The sequence below is a fragment of the Camelus dromedarius genome, chromosome 3 (genome assembly GCF_036321535.1).
Source record: "Camelus dromedarius isolate mCamDro1 chromosome 3, mCamDro1.pat, whole genome shotgun sequence".
Taxonomy (NCBI): Eukaryota; Metazoa; Chordata; class Mammalia; order Artiodactyla; family Camelidae; genus Camelus; species Camelus dromedarius.
The window spans coordinates 411,994-436,228 of NC_087438.1; the positions used below are offsets into that span (position 1 = coordinate 411,994).

At 61.1% G+C, this 24,235-nt stretch overlaps 1 protein-coding gene across 2 annotated transcripts; it reads right to left on the reverse strand.

Moving 5' to 3' along the window:
• Positions 1–675: 675 nt before the first annotated feature.
• TPPP (tubulin polymerization promoting protein) lies at positions 676–24,071 on the reverse strand. 2 transcript variants are annotated; one of them, XM_031442532.2, is made up of 4 exons: positions 23,970–24,071; positions 9,867–10,184; positions 4,447–4,600; positions 676–4,326 (listed from the first exon to the last, which is right to left on the reverse strand). In XM_031442532.2, the coding sequence occupies exons 2-4, from the start codon at positions 10,181–10,183 to the stop codon at positions 4,132–4,134; spliced, it is 666 nt and encodes a 221-aa protein (XP_031298392.1). In that variant the 5' UTR covers position 10,184; positions 23,970–24,071; the 3' UTR covers positions 676–4,131. The 2 variants fall into 2 exon arrangements, with proteins under 2 accessions (XP_031298392.1, XP_031298398.1); XM_031442538.2 differs by having other exon boundaries at positions 9,867–10,187; positions 23,970–24,057.
• Between the last annotated feature and the right edge of the window lie 164 nt (positions 24,072–24,235).

The following is a 24,235-nucleotide window of genomic DNA, read 5'->3' on the forward strand; positions in this document are numbered from 1 at the left end:
CCAGCTCGCTCTCCGGTCTTCTTCCCCGTCGGGCTGGTCTCTCGCTTTTATCTGCTCATGTAATTGGTACATTTTGGTTCAAATCTGCCATCTTATTTTGTGCTGTTTGTTCTGCTTCTGTGTTTTTTCTCTCTGTTGTTGCCATTTTTAACTATTTTCCGTCACCCGTGTTTTCACCTGTGCAAGCCTGAGTGTGAGAGCCCGGTTCCTGGTGTCACCTCCACACCTGTCCTGTCCCGGCACATGCACCTCCTGAGACCGTGTCCCACACGAGCACATGGCCCCGGGCAGCCCTTCTGGCTGACACGGTGGTTTTCACGTGCTGCAGTGAAAGGTGTTGTTTAGGTGAACGGCTGTCCCTGTTTGTTATTTACTGTTCACTGTTTGCACCACTCTCCTGTTCACATCTCAGACTTCCCATCTGTCATCACCTTCTGCACTTAGCATTTCTTTCCTCATCCTCTGGATGAAACCGCCCTGTTACAGTCTAAAAAACGCCCTTGTCTTGGTCATGTCTGTTGGTGTCATTCCTGTCTTTGGGGCTGTAGTGGGTGTTTGGGAAGTGGTTCGTGTCCAGACCCCACTCCAGGCCTCCCCCTCTGCTGGGCACGTCCGTGTTAATGTGGGGCCCATGCAACTGCCCATGCACACAGCGCTCTTGGAGGACACCAGACCTACGATTCAACACCTTTATTTGTCACTTGACCAGGATGACACAGTGTTAACAACGGGGACACGCGAGGGGTGGAGACAGACACGAGCTGTTTCGCTGCAGGTTCGCAAGCCAGGCCTGGACAGCAACTCTGAACAGGTGACCCTTTGCCTTGGCCCCACAGATGCCCCCAGAGTTCCTGGTGAGGGTGGGTCTAGGGCACAGCACCCCGACATCAACACAGAGTGATGCCCTCATCGCTCCCGAACAGTAAGAAAACAGTGCAAAAATAGATCGCATGTATATACACACGTTATCTCCCTTTCCTGAAAAAACAGTACAAACGAGTAGCACAGGATCCCTTTCAAGTTTGAGTTACATGCGTTAACGTTGTTTGGCTTGGTTTGGGAAGAGTTAACTAAAGCATCTCAACGTGCAGGGCGACCACCGCCTGGGGCCACCGCCAGCCACACGCCCACGGACCAAGGCCACACCCCTGAACCATGGGATCTCACAGAGTGTTCAGTAGTAAATCAGTGAGGGAAGCTATTCAGGGTCAGACTTGAAAGGACGTTCTAGCCTTGTGGTGACTTCACAGTACAGCTGAATTGTCAGCCTGTGCCGTACGGAACAGGTGATGACGGTGTTCCCGCCTGCATGTGCTGCAGGACAGGGTGTGCCAGCTTGTGCAGGAGGAAGTGACTGGCTGGGTCCTCGGGGCTGGCCAGCACCAGCCGACTTCCTTGCGAGGGGCCAGGTGGTGCCTGTGACTTAGGTTTTAGGTTTCGTGGGCCAAGGCGCCTGTGACTTATCCCCTCCCCATGGCTGACAGAGCTGCAGAAGCAGCCCCAGGCGATGAAGTGCCGGGGGGGGGGGGTGCGGGGGGGAGGCGTTCAGTGGTTATGACAGCTGGGGACTGAGCAGGCCCAGGTTCGGGGCTGTGAGCCTCTGTCCACTTGGTGCTTCAGGGGGCCGCCCGGCCTGCCCCGAGCGCCCAGCCATGGGCGTGGGCAGCACAGGCGGGGACCCCTGCGTGCCTCTGCCTGACTCCACGGCACCTGCCTCAAACCTTAAGGCTGAGGGTCTTCGAGGTGTAAAAATACTCCAGTATAAATATAGACCTCTTCCTATAGTGTTCTAAACTTACACAGCTTGAACTTCCGCTCTGGTGAACGAACCCCTGCCTGGAGTCCTACGGTGCCAACAGGATGACTCGGTGTCGTGGGGGTGGCGTGCTCAGACCTCTCCCGCTCTCCTGGCCTGGCTGCACCGCGCCTGCTCCCCGGCCAGCCTGCTGTGCGGTGCCTGTCCTCACGGCAGACATCTCATTTCTAGTTGACTGGGCGGGTTAGTAGAAGCTTGGGGACGGGGCTCAGAGACATGCAGCAAAGACGCGCCGCTGCTGCCCGTGCAGCTGCGGCACCTGAGCCTGGGGAGCCCCGTGAGGCTGGGTACGGAGGCTGCGACGGGCAGCCTCCTGCCCTGCCGGGACGGTGTTCCCAGAGCGACACTTCGACTGAGAAGGAAGCCTGGGAAGGCGCCCCAGCCCCCAGGGCCGCCAGCGCAGGGCAGGGATGATGTCTTGGGGGCCACTGTGTGCACCCAGCCTCCTTCTCAAACTGCAGGAGAGGTGCTGTGGTGACCGCCAGCAGTGACGCGTCCCAGAGCTCGTTCCAGCCTGCACGGGCGGTGTGGGTGGACTGTGCGAGGATGCGTCCCCCGGACACTGCTTGCCTCCTTTCTTTCGCTTAGGCCCCAGTTTGCACGCGCTTCCTGGCAGGCCGGTCCCCACCCGGCTAGAAGGGCTGAGGAGGCAACAGCCCTCCCTGAGCAGCAGCGTGGGGCCACTCCCTGCCCTTGTGGGCATGCACGGCTTGGGACTGAGGGCTGGACTCGTGTCCTGCTCTGGGACAGCTGTGACGGTGGGGCCGCGCTACTGGGCAGGCAGGGGAGTAAAGCAGCCTTGGACCAGGAGACTCGCAGCCTCTGGGCAGATGATCGGGCCCCAGGGAGAAGCCCTCTCCAAGACCACAGATGAGGAACTGGCCGGCGCGTGGTCAGCTCACTGTCCAAACACTCCACAGCTTTGGGGTCGTCTTCAGGTGCATTCATACATTACTCTGGTCTCCAGGGGAGGAGAGAAGAGCCAGGTGGGGGCCAGCATCCCACCTGCCTTGCCCCAGCTCTGGGGCCTGCTTCCCGGCTGTGGGGGGGACTAGCCGGGCACCTTAGTGTCCCCAAGTTAGGAACTGCCCAGACAAGAGTGATTCACGCCCTCGAAGTGGCGCGGGAAGCTTGCTACCCCGTCCTTCCCTGGGTTTTGGTGCCATGTGCTGTGGAGCCCCAGAGCCTCGGGACAGAGCTGCCCGTGCAGGCACCACCATCCCCGGGGGCGGCCAGGAAAGGCAGTGCCCCTCAACAGCCTGCCACCCTGGGCGTTTCCCAGGACCACAGGGCCCAGCGGGTCACAGGCCAGGCTGTGGCCATGTTCACACAAATGGGCACGTCGCCGAGAGGCCACTGCAGCTTCTGGCCTCTAGGAGAAACCAAACCCCACAGACATGTCCGGCCTTGGGCCCTTCCCTGGCCTGGTTTCACCAGGCAGTTTCTGTGCTCGGGGCTGGAGAGGAGGGACAAGGCCCCTCAGGAGACTCCAAAGAGGCTGGAAGGGCTGCGGCAGCGGGAGGAGGAAGGAGGCAGCAGCCAGGTGACCTGCAGCCTCACTAAGGCCCAGAGTCCAGCGTGTCCGCCTGCCCTGCTTGGGAGAGCTGGTCACAGAGATGGGTCTTCTGAGTCCTCCCTGAGCCATTCTGACGATAAACACGCAGTCACTGTTTCTTATTCTTTCTCAGAAAAGCAAAATGAAATGAACTGCCCCAGGTTTCTGTTTTAAAACCTTGTAACTTCACACTTTGAGTCCCCTTTGGTCACTGAGGAGGCTTCTTTTCTTCGTTGACCGGTCATCTGGCTCGGCTCAGGCCTGGTCTGTAGGTGTGCGCGCCTGTGTGTGTGTGTGTGCACATGTGTGCGTGGGTGTGCAAGCGTGTGCCGGCGTGCCCAGCCCCCCACACCTGCACAGGACCCCCCAGACACGGCGGCGTCCTGTTCAGGTTTCCCTCCGCTTTGCTGGTGCTGCCGGCTAGTGCGCTGGCCCGGCTGCCCTCACGGCCCTGGGTCAGCAGGTCAGCACAGCTTCAACCGGGTCTGTCCCACCAGCTCTGTGAAGACGCCCCTTTTGCCTGCACACCAGATGGCTGGTGCAGGCTGGCCCCGGGACACACTTGGGAAAGGGCCGTCTGTCCACTTCCCAGCAGGGACGAGGCAGGTGTGTTAGAAGAGGTGAGTGCTGGGGTCGAGGAAAGCTGGGGTCTGGGCAGGAGGGAGGGCTGGCGCCCCGCATCCACGTTCTGCCCAAGAGCACAGGAATGTAACGAAGTGAGAGGCTGCGGGGACCGGGCGGCGGGAGGAGGCCCCGCCGGCTACTTGCCCCCCTGCACCTTCTGGTCGTAGGTGCCTGCGTGCTTGTAGCCCGGCACGTAGCCCGACTCGTCCACCAGGTCCACGCGGCCCGCCCTGCCCTTGCCCCTGCCAGACGGGTCGAAGCGCTCCTTGTGGGAGCCCGTGAACTTGGTGGTGTCCGTGAGCCGCGACACGGTGGGCGAGGAGATGGCTTTCTGCAAGAGAGCAGGGTGGGAGCGGTTAGTGGAGCCACGGGGAGAGTCAGCCCAAGGGCCCCGCCATGGCCCACGCTTCTGCACTCCGTCCCTGGACCTGCCTGCACCTGCTGCACTCACCGTCACCCCCGAGATGACGGGGGCCTTGCCCTCGATGAGCCGGTGCACCTCGCGGATGGCCTCCTCGCTGCTCTTGTCTTTGAATCTCTTCTTGGCGAGCTCCTCCAGCGCCTCCTTGAACTGCTCGAATGTGATGGTCCGGCAGGACTTACCCCTGCGGGGAGAGGGGCTCAGGGGGCGCCTGCCAGGCCCACACCCCCCACGGTGACGGGCTGCGACCCGATCACCCGGCGACCTGGGGCACCCCCCACTCAGGACCCGGTGGCTTTGGGGGACCCCACCCTGCCTCTCCTGCAGCCAAGAGCACGCCCGTCCCTCCCCGCCCCTGTCTAGCGATTACGCCCGACAGTCGGTCACCACCAGCAGCGGCAGCAAATACAAACTGTCTTGGAAAAAAGCCTAAAGGAAGCATGTCCTTTAAAAATGACTGAACACCCTCGTTTGGTTCTAAGACAGGTGTGTGTGGCCTCGGTCAGAGATGGACATCCAGAGGGAAAGTCGGTGAGAAGCTCGTCAGACTCCAACCGCGCAGGGGCCACCGGCCTGTGCAGGGGTCACCCTTGGGTGGGGGCCTGGTCACCACACAGAAACAGGATGGGGGCCCCCTCCCCGGGACTCGCTGCCCCACCGCTAACGCCGCCGGGGCGACCGGCGCCAGCCCACGGGAGCAGTGCTCACCCAAACATGGTCTGCGGCTGCCCAGAACCCTGGTAAGTCAGCCCCACAATTTCAAAACAGCTCTACACTGGCTCTTCATATCTGATCATTTTAACTGGAAAACAGTTTTGCCACTTTGACCAAATCTTCCCCAGCTAATCCATTCAGTGAGGATTTCACAGTTTTACAGGAAGTGAAGGTGTGGGGAGGCCCCCCAGGGACACTGGGTCGTAACCGTTATTGAAGGACTGCCCACAGGAGCCAAGGACTGGAGGACAGCCCGGCGCTGGTGCCCAGAGGGCCCGCGACAGCCAGGGGACGGAGGCACCAGCCTCAAGAGTCTGCAAAGCCGCAGGACAGTCCCCAGGCTGGCGACGGGACGGTCAGAAACGGGCCCACGTCTGGGTTTTCCACAAAGGTGCAGAAGCAGGGGGTGGGGGCCGGCTCTTCACCAGATGAGGCCACAGCAGCCACGTGAGGAAAGGGCTTGTCTGCGCCTCGCACCGCGTGTGACTAGCACCACGTGGCCACGGCCCTGCGCGTAGTGTGGGACCAAACTGGAACTTCCGGAAGGACACCTGGGAGAGCCTTGGTGACCTTGGCTTAGGCAGACATTTCTTAGAAGCGACACCAAAAAACAGTCCATGAAAGAAAAAACATGAATTGGACTTGACCGGAATTTTTAAGACTGTGCGCCTCAGAAGACACTGTTAGGAGAAGTAACAGACACGCCGCAGACCGAGGAGAGCCCCGCCGAGGGCTCTCGTCTGAAGTAAGCACGGAACTCTCACACCCGACAGTGAGGAAAACCCGACTGCAGGCTGGGGGAGGGTCCGGCCCGACACTTCGTCAAAGGAGACCTGTGGGTGCAGCCAGCACATGGAGGGCGCCGGCGTCCCTGTCGTCAGGGAGATCGGGCTAAAGCCGCGGGCAAGGGAGGAGCCTGGGGGTAGACGACGACCCTGGTGTGGAGGCTGCGGGCTGGGCCCCTGGGCCACAACGTGGCATCCACTGGGAAGGCATTTGGCAGTTTCTTACAAAGGTCGTGGGCACGCCCGGCCCTGCGACCCGACCGGTCTCAGTCAAGAGGAGTGAAAGCGAGTTCACACGTGCCCCTGTGCGTGTTCCCACCCCGTCGCTTGTGTTCTGTTGTCACCAGAGCTCAGAACCAGGCCAGGTGTCCACCAGCCGTGAACCAACGAACACACCTCAGTATGACGCCAGCTCACGTGGGCACTCTCTCACACACTGGACACGTCTGGAGACGTGCGGCATGCCGACGCCAGGTAGTTGGGGACACAGCCCACCTGGCTGCAGGGAGGCCCCGCGGGAGAGGAGCAGGGACGGAGCCCATAGGCCTGGATGGCTGTCGGGAGGGACACTTGTCCCACAAGGACTGCAGGCCTCATCAGACCCACTGAGCCTGGCAAAGGCCAGCCTCAGCAGTGCGGGCCGGCTGGGTCCCAGGGCGGACCCTCCCAGGCAGCGTGGCTCAGTCATCACCATGGGCGGGGAACCTGTCAGGCCCCACTGGTCGCTGGCCCTCCGCGGCCCTGGCCCATTTGTTTGTCCTGGGTCGTCAAAGACGCTCCTGTCTCTATTCACGGACGCCCGGCCTGACTGCCAGCCCGGTGACCAGCCCAGAACACGCAGCCCTCGCGGGGCGCCGCGGCACCAGGCGCCACCAGTGTGAGTCACTCGGTGGGGGGGGGGGGGGAGACGGCCATGGGGCCTCCGTCAGAAGCCACATTCAGATCGAGGGGACATGTGGGCCCAGCACCCTGACCCACCCACTCCACCTAGCCAGCCCCGGTGTCCCCACATGTCCCTGCCATGACCACCAGGCAGGATCTCAGAGCCCAGTCCGGGCTGGCGGGGAGCTCTCACTCGGGGACCTGCCGCCTGCTGCTGAGAGCAGCGACTGGGAAGTTCGCGGGTGACAATGCCGATCTCTTCCCTGAGACACTCGGTCACTTCACACGGCTCTCTGGACACAGGGCGGTCCTGTTCTCCAGAGTCCACACAACTGGAGGGTGTGCCCTCACCAAACCCCCTCCTCTCTCAGCTCAGCGCCAGGGCAGCCAGCACCCTGCTCAGAAGGCTGCTGTTCTGCCCGAAAGCCAATCCCACAGTAACGGGGTCACCGGTCACACACGAGGCCGTGTGAGCAGTGCTTCCCAGGCCCCGTCCCCAGACCTCCAGGCCCAGCTCAGGGCAGGCGGGGTTGGGGCCAGCCACTCTGCAGGTCACCCGGGGACAGTGCAGGCAGCCAGGGGTGCCTGGGGCCCGGGTGGGGGGTCAGCACAGCCCTCCAAGGACAGGCGCCTGTGCCTCCAGGGCCAACACCACAAAGGCCCCTGGACTTTGGCCGACACACCCCAGGCTGGAGCAAGGGCCCCGCTGGCCACCATAGATAACCTGCCACTTCGGCAGTCGGAGAGAGCTGACTCTCAGGTCCCCCAACCAGCAGAAGCTGGGACCCGGACAACCCATCCAGAGAGCAGGAAACAGTGTGGAAGGGGAGCCCCGGGCCAGCAGGGCTGAGGGTGGAGGCTGTGGGGAAGCCCAGCCTGGGGAACGTGCCTGCTGCCAGGCCTGGGAGCGGGCAGACACCAGCTTCTTGCTGCGCGGGCGCCCCTCCCTGGCCTTCCCCTACTAGCCCGGAGCCCCAGTGACAGCACTGCTGGGAGCCTGGAAAGAGGCCGCTCCCACTACAGGCCTGGCTGCCGATGGCCCGAGCCGTGATATGCAGCTGTGACGCTAGCATTCAGTGGCTCTGAGCAGGAAAGCACATCCTGAGCTCCCCGACCCCTGTGAGCCTCGGGCAGGCTGGGCCTTGGGGGCAGGTGCACCTGAGGTCAGCAAAACCGGCTCTGGGTGTTTGGGGGCGGTCACCCTCTTGTACGACCCGCGTGTGCAGCGTCCAACATGGACATTGACGGGCATTTCCCGATTCCGGCCCCGGCCCTGGCCCCGGCACACACGCCGGGCGCCACCCCACCTCCCCAAGAAGGACACTGAGACCCAATCCAGCAGTAGAAGCTGGGATCAGGGTCCAAGGGTCCACACACCGCTGCCTTCCCAGTCTGGCACCGGGCACCCAGCAGGTGCCGCCCCAGGCTCCAGGCTGTGGAGACGCATGTCCCACTGGCATGTCTGGGATGACACATGACACAGAGCCCTGCCCACCCCACCTGCCACCCACAGTCGCTCAGGCGGGGCGTCTCCTGTGTGGTGGGTGGTGTCGGCTCCAGGCCTGGGTCTCTGCTGACATCCGAGCTCCCTGCTGCAGCCGTGCCCACCCCGAGGCCTGTGTGTCACGAGGGAGCAGCGTCCCCAATGGCCTGCATCCTCCTAACCTGCAACCCGGAGGTGGCTGCCGTTCACTCAGCTCCCAGAGAGCCGGCAGGTGCACGGCCAGGAAAGGCCGCCTTTGCCCCCGTCAGAGTGACACTCCTGCTGGTGGGAACAGAGTCTGAGTAATTAGTGTTTCGGGCCGGGAGGCGGGGCGGACGGGGAGCGCCTGTCCTGGAAACAATAGTCTTCAACAAGGCCTCGGGCAGAGCGGCTAGAATTTGTTTAGAACTTCACACATGGTAACATCAAAACAAGCAAGCGCTGCCCTGACGACGGCCAAACAAAGGCTGCAGACACCGGGCGGGCGGGCGGCAGGGCCGCGGAGCCACGGCAACCGCACCAAACAAAACAGCTGCCCTAGTCCGTGCTCCACAGTGCCGCGCTGCTGCCGGGGCTGCCACGTGGAGCAACCAGGGTCCCAGGCCCCACCACCCACCACCGGCCTCAGACCTGGCCCCCCAGGGGACCCCAGCCAGGGCCCAGCCCCCCGTGGCCCCACTCCTGAGGACAAGGGCGTGCATGCAGGTCCCTCACTCTCGCACACCTGGAAGGGCTGGGTACCCTCCCCGCAGACAGGGCTCTCCCAGGCGGGACACAAGGTCACAGGGCCCCCACAGGCAGTCCAGGCTGCAGGAGGGCAGCAGGGAAGTAGCCACGACCCCTCGCTGGACTGGGGCTGCAGATGCCCGCTTCCCCAGATGGTGTCCATGCGGTGAGCTGAGGCAGATGCCGGGGGTCCAGAGCAGTCCAGGGCTCTGCAGCTTGGAGCCCCTTGTGCCTCAGAGTCCAGAGCCAAGCCTCCAGCCTTAAACGTCCACCTTCTGGAGCAGGGCCTGGGCCAGACAGGGCCCCCCTCCCCATGCCCAGTCATGGGGTGCCAGCACCCCCCGGGTCCCTCCACTGCCCGTGACTCCTGCACACGGGGTCTCCGGGGCCTGACCAGAACGTCCATCCTCTGGACGAGCCGCGACCAAGGGTGTGGAGACGTGAGATCTGCATGTGCGCACACGTGAGTGCACGTGTCTGGACGTATCGTGTTCCCAGCAACAAGGGCCTGGCGTCAAGTGGGCTTTCTCGGGTGTGGTCACAGGTGTGGACGGCACGCGAGAGCGCCTGGCGTGCTCCCAGGAGAGGCTGAGCGCGGACAAGCACCCACGCGTGCCACTGAGTCTCCAGGGAGCCAGTGGAGCCCAGGTTGCCACCCTCGCTCTTCCCCCAAGGCTGAGCGAGCGCACAGTGGGTCGGGCTCCCGGCTGCGCCCCAGGCACCCCGCCTCTCAGAGCTGCCCCCCAGCACCCGATGGGCCCCCGCCCCGCTCTGGCGTTTCCTGGTTCAGACTCCCTCCTGGCACCTTCTTCCGAGGGGCTGCGGAGCCCTGCGGCCCCGCGCAGCTGGCGCACGCTTACTTGATCTTGCTGAAGACGATGTCCACGTCGGTGACGGTGACACTCCTGCCGTCGATCACCTGGCAGTCCCTGCACAGCTTGGTCCAGTTCTTGCCGTGCATCTCCCTCCCGCTGGCCCTGGTGTCCCCGTGCACCGCGAACCTCCGGAAGGCCTCCTCCAGGGCGCTGAGCTCCGGGCCCGCAGCGGCCGCCCCCTCACCAGCACCCTCTGACTCCAGCGACAGCCTCTTGGCCGCCTTGTCCTTGGCAGGGTCCCCTGGGGACTTGGGGGGCGTCTTGTTGGCGGGCTTGGCGGGCCTGGGCTTGCCGTCAGCCATCCTGCTGGGAGGAAGGGACAAGCGGTCACCCTCTGCAGCAGCTGCCCAAGGCCCCCCGCTACCACTTGTGGACAGGAGGCCACCAGCGCATGTCACAGCAGAGCCCTCGGGCCCCACGGGGGCAGAGCAACTGCAGGACCGCGGGCTGGTGAGCATCCACCTGCTCTGGACACACGTGGCCCTCCAGCGCCAGCGTCCCCTAAGTCAGAGCCTCAGCCACGGGGCTCGGGGCCCCTCTCTGGTGCTGCCCGGGCACTCCTGCCCTGGGGACTCCCCAGGTGACACCCTTCCAGGCATCCATGGGGTGACACTGTCCTCAGGGAGGGGACCCAGAACAGGTCACACCGCTGTCCCCCGCTCGAGGGCGGAGCCTGCTGACCAGGGCGCCCCCACCCGGACGGCCAAGCTGGGTGCTGATGGGAGAGAGAGGCCCCAGGCATGGGTGGGGGTCTGTGCAGACCCTGAAGGCTGAGCGCAGCTGTGCCCCAGGCCCAGGGTGGGGGCCTCAGGCCGCGGGGGAGGCTGACATGGGGCCCTCAAGTTGGGAGCTCAGTGAAACCCCAAAGCTGGGTCCCCGTGGGGCTGAGGAGACAGAAACCATCCACCCTGGCAGATTTGGGGAGCCCAGGCTGAGCACCGTGCCCACAGAGTCGCGGCTGGTGGCCGGGGCAGGACCCTGAGAGCCTGACTCACAGGGAGCAGGGGCCTCACTGAGAACCACTGTGGGGTCAGTGGGAGGAGAGACGCAGACCGGCACAAGCTCAGGGCCAGGCTGGGACAGCTTCCCTGGAAGCCCTCAGGTCCAAGTCAGGGTAGAGGAAGCAGGGGGTCCGGAGGGCCGTGCCGGTCGTAGCGCCCACAAGTCCCCCAGCAGTCAGACAGATGACCGTCCACAGGGCCAGGGCGCCTGCTGCTCCCCTCCTCGAGGGCGGGGCAGGCGAGGAGCAGGGCCGTGAGAAAGTCACCCCAGAACCGCCAGGGCTCCTCTCGTCCCCAGGGCGGTGCCGTCACTCAGGGGGCACGCCCGCCAGGTCGCAGAGTGCTCTCCAGGGACAGTCACCAAGGCCACCAGCGCCTTGGGTGTCGCCGGAACTGCTCAGGTGTTATCTCGGCTCCATTTCTCTGAAACCAGAGCTGCTGTGGGACTGGCCCTGAGTTCACCTCGGGCATCGGCGCCCGACGCCCAAGTCGCAGATGCTGCTGGGAAATCACTGGAAGCAGTAGTGGCTGGTGAGCACGGCACACGGCTGGTGAGGACCACTTTCTGAGCCTCAGATTCGGGGGTCCTCCCATCAGGACGGTGGAGCAGGAGCAGCAGAGGCCGAGAGGCGGGTGCAGGTCAGCTGGGTGGCAGGGAGCTCTGCCCACGATGTCCTCGACTACGCAGATCCTACAAGTGCCGACAGTTAGGACGCAGGGGTCCAGGCCGAGCCTGCGCTCGGGGCGCCCACGGGTCACCTGAGCACCTGGGCGCCAGGGCCCCTGAGAAGAAGGAAGAGAGGGGGCCGCGGGGGACCCCACAAGTGCTTGCGCACCCACAGCCCCCGCTCAGGATGCCCCCAGCTGACAACCCGTGCTCCACGCACAGTTCTAACATGCTTGGCCATCAGCCTCCACCGTAAACAAAGTCAGAAAGACTCAAAGATACCACAAGTTACCCATCCAACACGGAGCTGGCCTCCTGCTTGGGCACAGGTGATAAATAAGCCAGTAAACAAATGGGTCGGATCGGAAGTGCTCGGAGCAGAAACTCAGGCGGATGAGATCATCTCAGAGGAGGGGGCCGTGGGCCAGGATCTTGGCGATGCCAGGGTCTTGGCCGGAGGTGGGGGGGCAGCACGGAACCACACGGGGTTCACGAGGTGGAGGAGCAGAATCCCCCCAGCCCCAGCCGGGCTCGGCCACTCAGAACCTGCACCCCAGGAGCTGCGGCCTCGGCGCTGACCTGGGCTGCGGGTGGGGCTCCACTTAGGAGTCGCGGGGCGTTGCTTTCAGCACAGCTGAGCTCCTGTCCTGGGGCCCTCACCTCCACTGTCAACAGGTGCTACCTTAGCACAACACACTGAATTCTTTTAACAAAAACAGCAGGAGTGAGACCCTACGTCCAAGGTCACTCTCGTCCAGGGAAGAGCAGGAGGCGGGTGAGCAGCGAAAGAGGCCCCACACCCGAGCCTCCGCTCTCCGCCCTCCTGCTTCCCACGCCTGAGCTGCTTCACTGAACCCCTGTGCTGTTTCTGTGATGACAGAATAAGCTTAACTGTGAAAGAAATGGGGACTCAGCCAGAGGTTTCTGGGATACGCAGGTGCCCAGAGAGACCCTTCCTCACTGACGTTGGCCTGCTGGGCCCTCCCTCCCAGCTGCCCCTCCGTCTGACTCCTCCCTGGGGAGGCAGCACCCCCCGCCACGTTCCTGCCCCCACAGGTTTGGGGGAAACTCGGGGCGGGCTTGCTCTTGCCCCCCTTCCCACCTGCGCTGCCCCACTTTTGTCAGGAGAAATAAAGTCACTTAGTAGAAGAGGCTGCCAGAGAGACAAAATGCCAGCCCGCCAGGGGCAGTGTTAAAGGGAGGGCCTCCCAGGTGTGGGCTGTGTGCCCTGCACCCCGGGTCTGTGCCCTGCACCAGGTGTCATTCTGGCGGCTGCAGGCACAGTGGCCTGGATGCCCAGCTCCCTCACTGTGAGGGTTGTCGGCAGCCTGGGGAGGCCCCAACAGACTAAATTCACGTTCCAGTTTTCAACACCCAGGTTCCCAGACAAAAACCCAGTCTCTCTCCTGGCCCTCACCCACCTGCTTCCCTGCACAGACCGCGGACTCCTGGGTGTGTGCCTATATGGGAGGGAGGAGGAGGGGCACAGAGGGCGAGGACCCCAGCATGAGGAGGTGGCCAGAGGCCCGGGACGGGCCTGTGAAATGCAGGCGCCAGCCCAGCAGCAGACAGGGGAAGGGGCACCTGCTCTCCGGGCAGGAGGGATGAGCAGGAGAGCGGGTGGACAGACCTGTGAGGTGAGGGGGCCGGCGCAGAGTGCCGCTGGCCAGGTCCTGCTGAGGCACAGCAACCCCAGGGCTCAGGAGGAGAGGCCTGATGAAGTGCTCACAGTGGGTGTATTACTGGATTCGCATTTTCAAAGGAGGCTTGGAGAGGCCAGGGCAGGCCTTGAGGGGGAGTGACAGACCACAGAGCTCCAGGAGCTGCAGGACCTGCGGGCCTAGGGAGCCTGGTCCACAAGTGTCCATCAGGCCCCAGGGACCGTCCTACCCGGGGGCGGGGCTGTCTCAGATGCCACGTGGTCCCCCCGCCCACCTCTCCCTCATGGGCTGCCTATGCTCCAAAGAGGCACCAGGGTGAGGCCTGTATCAGAATGACTCTCCTGGGCAAGGCCCTTAAGACTTGACTACCTAAAGCCAAACCTATAGAAAAGGTTACCCAGAACAGACCCTACACATCACGGTCACAGCTTCTGCATACACACCAGCACCCTTCCCCCAGAGAGGCCGGAAACCCATGGTAGTGACGTGCTTGCAACAGGGCCAGGTGTGTCGGTGAGCAGGGCCAGGTGTGTCTGTGAGCCGGGCCAGGTGTGTCTGTGAGCCGGGCCAGGTGTGTCGGTGAGCAGGGCCAGGTGTGTCTGTGAGCCGGGCCAGGTGTGTCTGTGAGCCGGGCCAGGTGTGTCTGTGAGCCGGGCCAGGTGTGTCGGTGAGCAGGGCCAGGTGTGTCTGTGAGCAGGGCCAGGTGTGTCGGTGAGCAGGGCCAGGTGTGTCTGTGAGCCGGGCCAGGTGTGTCTGTGAGCCGGGCCAGGTGTCTCTGAGCCGGGCCAGGTGTGTCGGTGAGCCGGGCCAGGTGTGTCTGAGCCGGGCCAGGTGTGTCGGTGAGCTGGGCCAGGTGTGGTATTAAAGGCAACAACAGCTTCTCCCAGTTCCACTTCCTGGAGCAGAATGTGGGTCTGCCCTGAAAGTAAAGATGGAATGTTTTCCTCCTTCCACAGGTGTAAATGCCCCTCCACTTCCTGGCTCCCGCAAACCAGCTCTCAGCACCTCGCTCCCAGTGTCCACACAGCCCCCTCACCCTGCCCATAATCTACACTCACCTGTGGGCACTTCTGTAATCCGACCAGGCCAGTGGGGCCCAGCTCCTTGTCCCTTGGGAAGCAGATGCCTTCCAGTTCCCAAGGCCCCTCCATCCCCCAGCCCTCTCACCTCTCCTGTGTCCTCTGTTGCCTCTGCCCGCAGCTGCTGGATGTTACCAGACAGATCCACACACGGCCCTCCCAGGCAGGGCTGGGCACATTCGGACGGCCCAGCCTCACTGGAGGGGGCCTGGCTAAGCTGCGCGAGCACTTGGGTGGGGGGTTAAGGATGGTGTCAGATGTGGCAGGATGAGTGTGTCTGGGCCGGGACCAGAGCAGGGAACCCTCTCCAGCCCTACCACACCACCTCCCCGGGCGCTGTGAGACCCTCCTCCTGCCCCCGCCTCCAGGGAGCCCCTCTGGGAAACACCAGCTGAACCAGCCTCTCTCCCCGTGTGCAGAGGAGGAGCAGGTGTGGGGCCTACAAGCCCCAGGGCAGCCCAGCCTCTGAGATGCGCTGTCAGGGCTTGGTCCCAGGACAGGGGCACAGGGAGGGGGCTGGAGGAACTGTGGAACAGCCCCAAATAAACCCCCCACGGAGGAGGGGGCGCCTGGTCAGCTGGTCCAGGGACACCCCGCCCTACCCCGACCCTTGCGAGGCCCTTCAGGTGCACGCATTGGCCCCACACCTGGTCCTCTGCAGGGACAGTGACTGCAAAGACCAAGTGGCTGGAAGCCCGGGGGATGGACGCAGACTGCCAGCTTGCTTCCCTGCTCCCCTCCGTCCACAGGGCTCAGGCCCCCAGTGCCTCGGGCTGGCCTCACCCCCGGGGCTGCCCTTGCCGAGGGCACAGCCTCCTCGTAAATGGCCCTAGGGGAACCAGGGCGTCCCAGGCCCATAGCCCTGCCTGTCACCCGCCCCGCACCACCAGCTCTTCGTGTCAGTCTTTGGACTACAAGGCAGCCCTCTGGCAATTGTGCACATCTCAGTCACAACACGGCCACCCACTCCATTGCTGCCCCACACTCGATGTGAATGACCACTCATCCCAGGCAGCGAGGGCCTCCCGGGCAGGCACAAAGCAGCCTCTCTGAATGCGGAGCACAGGCGGTCTCAGGAGTCCATCCGGCGTGGACATGGCCCTGCCACCCCCAGCACCTCCATTCACAGTCCCTGTGGAGATCCCGACAGGATGGGCCGGCCGCGCTGTCTGAGCCGGATGCCACTCAGGTGCTGGCCACGCAGCTTCAGACCACTGGCCGGGAAGGGCCCACAGAGTTGGGACCTCCTGCCCCTCAGAGCAGCCTGAGAACCACAATTACAGCCACACGGTTCCCTGTTCCCGGGGCAAAGCCGGCATCTTCCCGAGGCTCCCCCTACACCTGCAGGCAGGCCATGGCCCATCCTCCATCCTGTGTTGTCCTGGGAGCTGCCCTGGGACATGGCTGGGCAGGTGGGGGAGGGGATCAGGACATGGTGGGAGGTGGTGGGGAGAACAAAGGACAGTTTTTCGATCCTCAAAAGATGGCCTAACCTAGGAGCCTTTCCAGTAAAGGAAAGTGGGGAAGGGGCTGGGGGTTAGGGTGTCTCCAACTGCAGCCACAGGGCCCCCAGGGTCGTCATCCCCGCCCCTCAGGAGAACTGGTTCCTGTTCAACAGCAGGAACATCTCTGGGCCACCACAAAGCTGAGAGTTCTGGGGGGACTCACTCTGCTAAGATGCTTGGCCTCCCATGAGCCACATCTTGGGCCCCAGTCCCCCGGCCACAGAGCCGGCCTCTACTGTCTGTCAGCGCCTTCCTTACCAACCCCGTGAACACAGCAGTGCGGCCAACCTGGGGGTCACGTGGGCCCACACAGGGGCAAGAGTAGTGGGTGAATGGTGGCCCTGGACTAGGTGTGCTCATGCCCTCAGCCCTGAGCCTGTGGACGTGACCTTGTCTGGAAGAAAGGTCTTTGCTGCGTCATCAAGTTAAGGACTTCGGGATGGGACCGCTCCAGATGAGGGTGACCCTAAATCCAACAGTGACCTTGCAAGAGGAGACACAGAGGAGAAGACACGTGAAGACAGAGGCAGAGGTTGGAGGGAGGCGGCCACGAGCTCAGGGGCGCCTGGAGCACCAGGAGCTGGACGAGGCAGGAAGGACCCAGCCTAGAGCCCAGGGAGGGAGTGGCCCAGCCACACCTGGATCTCAGACTTCCAGCCCTAGAACTGGGAGAGGATGAATTCTGTTGTTTTAAGCCAACATTCTATGGTCCTTTGTCACAGTAGCCCCAGGACCCTCCCACAGCAGGGAAACCAGAAGGGGTCCCTCCCCCAGAGAAGAGAGCTCCAGAGGCAGATGAGTGGAGCCCTGGGAGGTGGCACAGAGCCTGGAGGGAGGCCGGGCAGGGGTCTAGGCGGGTGGGTTCCAGAGGCCCCAGAGGAGAGGCTTTCAGGAGGGACCTGCCCCCAAGATGCCCATTGTGGCCTCCGGTTGGAGTGTCTCTACCAGGACACCGAGACTCTCAACAGGAAATCCGTTAATTCGAGAAGTTAAGCTGCACGTGGGTGCCCGTGGCCTCTTCCGGACCGAGGGTGCCCAGCCGCTGCTGCGGGTCTGCACAGCCAGGTTCTGGGGCAGCTGTAGGGCTCTGCTCCCAGGCCCAGACGCTGCCCGAGACCAAACGGACAGAAACAGCCACCGAGGGCCAGCCCCAAGCCTCCCGGACAACAGGGAGTCCGCTCATAGCTGCGGCCGGACCTGGGAGGCTGCCCGGCTGCCCACAGGAACATGGAGGCAGAGGCGCTGCGGAGAAGGGCGGCACCTCCCTGACCTTGGACGCCGCCAACCAGGTCTGACCAGCCTGCAGGTGAGGGGACAGCATCCACCTTCAGGCCTCAAAGCTCCTCCTGCCCCGAGCAGCCCACGAGGGGACAGGCAGACACAGGCAGGACGTGCAAACACCGTCAGTGAGGGGCAGGTGTGGAGGGCATGGGAAACAGCCCCCAGACCAACGAGGAGGCTCTCTGGCCTCCCAGGGTGCAGGCCAGCCCAACACCCCTGGGGAGAGGGGACCCTGGACAGCCCAGCCCTGCTCGCGGGCAAGGACAAGGGCTACGGGGCCCTACGGGCTGAGCCTGCTGGATGGCTGTCCCTGAAGGGCCACCATGTGGGTGAGGGTGGGGACAGGTCAGATCCACTCCTCTGAACCCACAACTTGGATTCAGGGGACCTGGACCGTTGGAGCCCCAAACACGGCAGGACACACACACACACTCCAGCGGAAGAGCTTGCTCCTGGAAACAGAAAACACTGCTATGAACTTCTTCTGATAACAGCATCTACACATGATAAAAAAATAACCAGGCCTGGGGGGGGGGCAGGGAGCACCAGGAACTCGCAGAGACCTCGGGAGACAGAAAGGACCAGAGGTGCTAGTTACTGGCGCTGGATCAGTCATGGAGTTTAAAGTAACTGAGTGCCGGGTGCAGAGAAGCAAGGGGCAGTGCACGCCATGTGCAAAGGAGAAAAGGACAAGGTGAGGAATTCCAGCCAAGAACTGGGAGCTGTAAGAGGCAGCTCTGAAGAAAGAACACCTTAGAAATTCCAGCCCCCAAAGCACAACAATTAAAATTCAGAATTTGGCAGATGGGTTTCACAGCACAGTAGATTCAACACAGCAAAAAGAATGTGTGGGAATTGGAAATATCCCAAGACAACACCTCAACGTGGTGGAAACGTGTGTGCACACACACGTGTGTGTGTGTGTGTATTGTGTACACACATGAAAATCAGGCAGGTCAACTGCCACCTAAGAAGTTAAGAAGAAACCTCAGCAAATTAGGGACAGAAACAACAGAAACAATGAAGATAAAGGTAAAAATTAATAAACCGGAAAACAAATCTACAATACAGAGGCCTACAACCTCAAAAGTTAATGCCATGAAAGCACTGATAAAATTGATAAATTTATCAACTGGGGACGTTAATCAAGAAAAAGAAAGAGAAGGTCAAAACTGCAGCATAGGAATGGAAAATGAGGACGTCCCTGCAAGTTCTATAGATCCTAGAGATTAAAATACAGTAGGAGAATATTATGAACAATTTTAATCCAGTACATTTGATAATGTAAATGAAACACACAGAATTCTAAGAACAAAACGAAAGCCACCTTACCAAAAGGTAACAAGAAGAAATAGATACTCTTATCATTGTTCTTATAATTACTACCAATTCTTATAATTATGAAGGACTCAAATCCTTGTTTAAAACTCTTCTCACAAAGAAAACTCCAGGCCTAGACGGCTTCCCCAGCAGACTCTACCTTATGTTAAAAGAAGAAATGATGTCAGTCTTACACAAATCCTTCCAGAGAAGAGCAGAAGATGAAACACCCCACCTCCCACTCATTTTGGCTAAAATAATCTTGGTACCAAAACCTGGTAAGGGCAGCTCAAGGACAGAAAATTTTATGCCAATCTCGTTTACGAACAAAGATGCAAAAACACTACACAAAATCCTAAAAAGCTGAATCTGGTAAGAGATAAAAAAGATCAACATCTTACAGTCAAGTTGGGCATATGCCAGGAATGCAAGGTTGGTTTAACATTAATCAATATATTTCATCACATAAGAGAACAGAGACCCAAAATCAGGTCACCGTCTTGATAAATGCAGGCGAAGCATTTGATGGAGTTCAGCATTGATTCACCATCAAACGTCTCAGCAAATTAAAAAAAGAAGGAAATTCCTTAATTTGATACTGAGTGCCTTAAAAGAACTACAAAAATCATCATACTTAACAATAAACTATTGAAAGATTTCGAGCTGGAGTGAGAGGAGGACGCAGGCCCACATCACCACTTCTCCGCACCGTCAGTGACAAGGCAAGGAAAGGAAGTGACGATACAAGCGTCACAGGGGAAGGAATGAAACTCGCATTATCTGCAGTTTCCATGGCTGTGCAATCCCAGGAAGGTTGCTGAAATCAACGTGAGTTTAGCAAGGCCTCTGGATACATGGTCAACACACAAAACTCTATCTTACGTCCTTGTAGCAGCAAAAACAGACAATAAAAGGTATTTAAAAGTACACCACTAAAATATTGTGAGGAAACAGCAATTAGCTACTAAAAAGTGTAACAAAAGAAACAAAAGATGGTTAAGACAGTCGACAAAGAAAACTGAAGCACTGTTGAAAGAATAGTATTACGAATGCTGGTTCATGCGTAACATACAAAGATATCAATTATCTCTAATTCATCCACAGTTTTAATTTAATCCAAATAAAACTTCCAAAACTGCTTATGTCTGGGTATTGAGACAAGCTGAATGTAAAACACATACGAAAAGGCAAAGGGCCATGAATAAACCAGAGATCTTGAAGGAGGGGCAGGTGGAGGGTCTGCCCCTGCTGGGGACTTGCCAGGAGGTCCTGGAAATGAGGACGGCCCGGTGTGTGGTCCCGGTGGAAGGACAGAGAGTAAACCACCAGGCCGGAGAGCCCCAATCCATCCACACACGTGCAGCGACAGGCTTACGACAGGGGTGCCCTGCAGGGACGGGGGGAAGAGATGCTCTCAGTAAATGGGCTGACTGAATAGACACGTGGGGAAAATGAAAACTCATGCAGGTTCAGGTAAACATTCAGGCTGCAGGAAAGGCAACCTCAGGAAGGTGAGGCTTGAGGGTATCTGACGTCCTGGGGGTGGGGAAGGCTCCCTACAAAGGACACAAACCCACCACCTCCTTGGAAAAGGTCCTGGGATGGCACCAGATTAAAATTAAGAACTTCTGTTCACCAAAAAATATCATTGAGGGAGTGAGAAGGTGGGCGGCACGCGGCAACGCTGCTTGTCTCCAGAATCCACAGAGAGCACGGCAGGCAGCAAGAATGACAGCTCTGGAGACGCAGCCAGGGGGCTAGAAGGGCCCCAGCACTCCAGCCGCCCCGCGACGGTGGGGGGTGCGGGGCTCTGCCCCATAAGCCGGAAACGCAGGCGCCAGCCCGACTTCGGGGAGCTGCCGGCACGTCCGGGCTGGAGAGAGGGACGCCGAGGGCCCCGGCCCTCCACTCCCGGGGTCTGCCCAGCAGAGTCACCTGCACGGTTCTGCAGAGAAAGCGGCCGGAAGGCTCAGCAGCCCCGTGCACAGGAGCCAGAAAACGGGAGTAACCAAACCCACCACCCACACAGCCGGCCTGGAGACGGCTGCGGGCGGGCTCCCCGCGGGGACGCATCGCGAGGACGGCCAGCACAGCAGAGCTCTGCGATGTCACAGGGCTGACGGTCGGCGCTAAACCGCAGGCCCAGGAAACGCGCTCAGGTGGTAAGCCACAACAAAGGAAGAGCCTCCCCAGGAACAGGGGCGGGCAGCCACCGCATCTGGCAGCCTCTGTGCTGCATCTGAAGGGTCCAGAAGGAGCAGCCTTGGGGACACCTGGGGACCAAGCACCCAGCAAAGCCTGGTGGACATGAGGTGAGGCCCAGGTGAGCTGGGTGAACCGTCTTCCTACAAAAGCGGCTCGGTCTGCAGCCCGCACCTCGCAGGCGCAGAGACTCAGGGGGGCGATGTGTAAGGCCTGGACCAGGTCGCCTGGAGAATGCTGGCTTCTGTGGCATTCTCGCTGGAGTGAGAGCTTCCTAGGGCGGAGGTCGCACTGGCTCACCTGGGCTGGCTCACCTGGCACTGGGCAGGTGTCAACAAATGTCTGTTGAACAAATAGGTGCAACAGGGACACAGGATGAGACCTCAGGAAATGTGGCCCAGGGCAGGAGACAGAGACTAGGGACACACCGGGGACACGCCAAGGGCACAGAGAAGCTGTGCAGAGGGAGTGGAGGGGGGCCGAGAAAGGGCTCCGAGGGGTCTTAACTTCTAGACTGGAAGGGAGGCGAGGGCCGCCCTCCGTTCCACAGCTCTGACTGGAAAAAGGAACCCGGGCATGAGCCGCTCTCCCAGGGCGAGCTCGCAATTCCCCTGCCGAAGGGGTCGCAGAAGACACCCTGGTTCGGTGCCAAAGTCAAAGCACCGCCCTTTCCTTGCGCCCTGTGAAAGACTTTTCACACTTCTTCATCAAAGAAGGTCCTCAGGGTTGGACACTGAGACTTCAGACTCCAGGGAGCCTCGCCGCACGCTGCCGCCCACTTAGAGGGGAAATCTGGGCCTGGAACCAGTCTTGCCTCCCTATCAGGAAACAAGATTTGGAGACAGTGCGACACGGCCCTGGGGGAGCTGCCCTTCCCCCACACACGCCTCCTGGGGGCTGCGCCCCCTCTGTGACGCCAAAAGGGCCAATCAAAGCCACTTCCAGGAACTAATGTGCAGTTGCCGCTCAGGAAGCTTCCTCTTGAAGAGGGGCTGCTGAGCCATGGTCGGGTGCAGTGGCGGGGATCCCACGGGTTGTGACACACGGCTACCTCTCCACCCGAAGAGGAGGCTAGTCTCGGGGTGGGGGGGTCAACAGTGGAGAGAGACCACGTCAGAGCCCCAGACGCGGCCAGGCCCGCCAGGCAGCTCCACGCCTGCCCTCCCAGGACACCTCTGTCGCTGGGACAGCGGCAGCGCTGCTCCTCCTGCCTGGTCCCAGGCCCGCCTGGTCCAGGGCTTTGTGGGCTTGGGTGGACTTGGCTCAGTGCCCAGCCCCCTCGGTCTGGCCTGCTTTCTGGATGGTGCCAGGCCAGGCTCAGGGCACGGACCTCCTGGCCAAGGAGGACATGACGCTTCAAAGTGCAGGCTTCATGGCCCCAGTAGCCCCAGATGGCATCTCTTGTACATGCTCCTCCAGCCTCACCAGCAACATCACCAGCTATAAATAGGCCTGGCGCTAAGTCAGCACAGCCTCTCCCCAAGGAAGCTTTTAATTCTCAGCCTCTTCTGCAGGGAGTAGCTCCACTGCCCACCAGGGAGGGAAGCCACGTGGACGCTGCCCCGGAGGACAGCTTGGCTGCTCAAAGCTTCCTCTTAAACCTCAATCAGTGGTAAGTGATTTTAATTTTCTTTACGAAATTCTCCTGTGATTTGCACATTTCCCACAACAAGCATCTATAACTTTGTATGTAGCTAAAACAGTTTATTTACTGCAACTTCAAAGGATTCAGAAAGATCAGCCAAACACACCGAGGAGATAAGGAGACGCCAACACAGCTTCCTCTGATCTCCATCACTTCGTGATTCCGAAAAGATGGAGAGGAATTTTCAATATGGTTCTTAAATCATGGTACCTTTCTGAGTCATGGGTCCCTCTGGAAATCACTGAAGCCACAGCCCCTTTCTCCAGAAAAACACAGACTGAGTGACAAGCACTTTGCAGACGCTCCCAAGAGATTCACCAGCAACACCGCCCCCCACCCCCAGCCATCACCCAGCCCGTTGTCTCCAACTATGTGGTGGGAACAGGGGCTGATGCCCGAGAAGGAATCATGGAGTCCGGTTTAAGGTGCCACAAACCGCCTGTCTCACTGGCCCCTTCTCTCCCCCCATTTCCGGCCTGTTCCAAGCACCCCCCACCTCCAGCCCCATGGCTCCATCCCCGGATGTGGTCCCAGTGCACTTGGAATTCAGGTCAGGGTTTACTGGCCACCTCCTAGGCGGCAGGGGCTGGCCTGGGCTCTGGGGAGGCCCCCACCCCAGCTTGCCCTCCCTGAGAGCCTAGCCATGGGGAGTCCTGGCAGGCTGGCAAGTGGTGGGGGCCATGGGAGCTAGGCCCTTTTATCGGCGTCCCCTGCGGACTCAGCAAGCATCCAATACATGTCAGGCAAATTAGCCAATAAACATGCAGACGGATGACTGCATAGGCAGCTTCTCCTAAAAGGTGTCTCATCTTCAGAGAACACAGCTCGCCTATCAAAACAACAGTCTGGGGAGGGCAGCCAAACGGGGCTTCTTCCCACCTCACTTCAAGGCTTCATTTACGTAACTGAAGCCGCAGAATAAAGGGTTCCTCAGGATCCTCCTTCAAAAGCGGGGCACTGGTCCCCAGAGGGGTGTGGAAAAAATATATTGGCAGCCAACCTCTTTATCTTGATTGCGGGTTCTGTGCCCACACGCGATAAGAAAACATAACACCCCTCCCGGGAAGCTTCTGGATTTGCAAACCGCAGTCTGACACTCTCACCTGCGCCGATCACGAACTGTAAAGCTAATGCCGACTGAGAGGGGCTTGAGACCCTGAGAGGGGCGGCAGAGTCCCCGCCAAAGGAACACGCTCATTCTGGGCCCCTGGACACAAACAGCCCTTCCTGTGGCCCTAGGTCTCCTAAAACTCGGGCCATATGACAATGGCTCATTTCAGACCCTCTAAGCCCTATTTTCCCGCCGCCTGGCTAGCAGCCACCACCCCAGGCCTGGGCGTTGAGGAACAGTGTTTATGTCGGTGGACACGGAGAGGGGAGGGGCTGCAACGGGCGCTCTCCGCCGCGTTACGCACCGACGCGAAGAAAGGCCACAGCGCCTCCTCATTCAGGGCCCAATTATAAACCTGTCCTTTGCACCGACGGCCACTCCCGCCCGCGCTCCTGCGCCCCCAGACCCGCGCCCCGATGCAGCCGCGGAGGCCAGAGCGCCGGGCGAATCGCCTGCAAGCTCCGGGCGCGGGGCGCACAGAGGCACTGGGCCTTGGGGAAGGGGCGCGGGCGCGCTCCGGGAATGAGTGGCGCGCACCGGCCTGCGGGAGCAGGTGGCAGGAGAAGCGGCGGGTCCTGCGCACCGCTCCCCGAGACCGAGCCCCGCGGCCACTTACCTCGGAGATGCGGCGACTGCAGCGGCGGCGCCTCCGCGACTCGGTCGCGCGCGACCCGGTGCCCGGCCTGCGCTCGCGCCACCGCCCCCAGCCCGTCGGCCCCACCCACAGACCGGCCAGCCCCGCCCCCGGCCTCTAGCCCGCCCCAGACCCTCCAGGCCCCACCACTGGCCCGCCCCGGCTCCCCGCTTCCGCGCCTGAACAGCCCCACGCCCTGCCCGGCCCGCGTTCTCATTGGAGGACGCGGCCTGTTGGCCGGCCCCCAC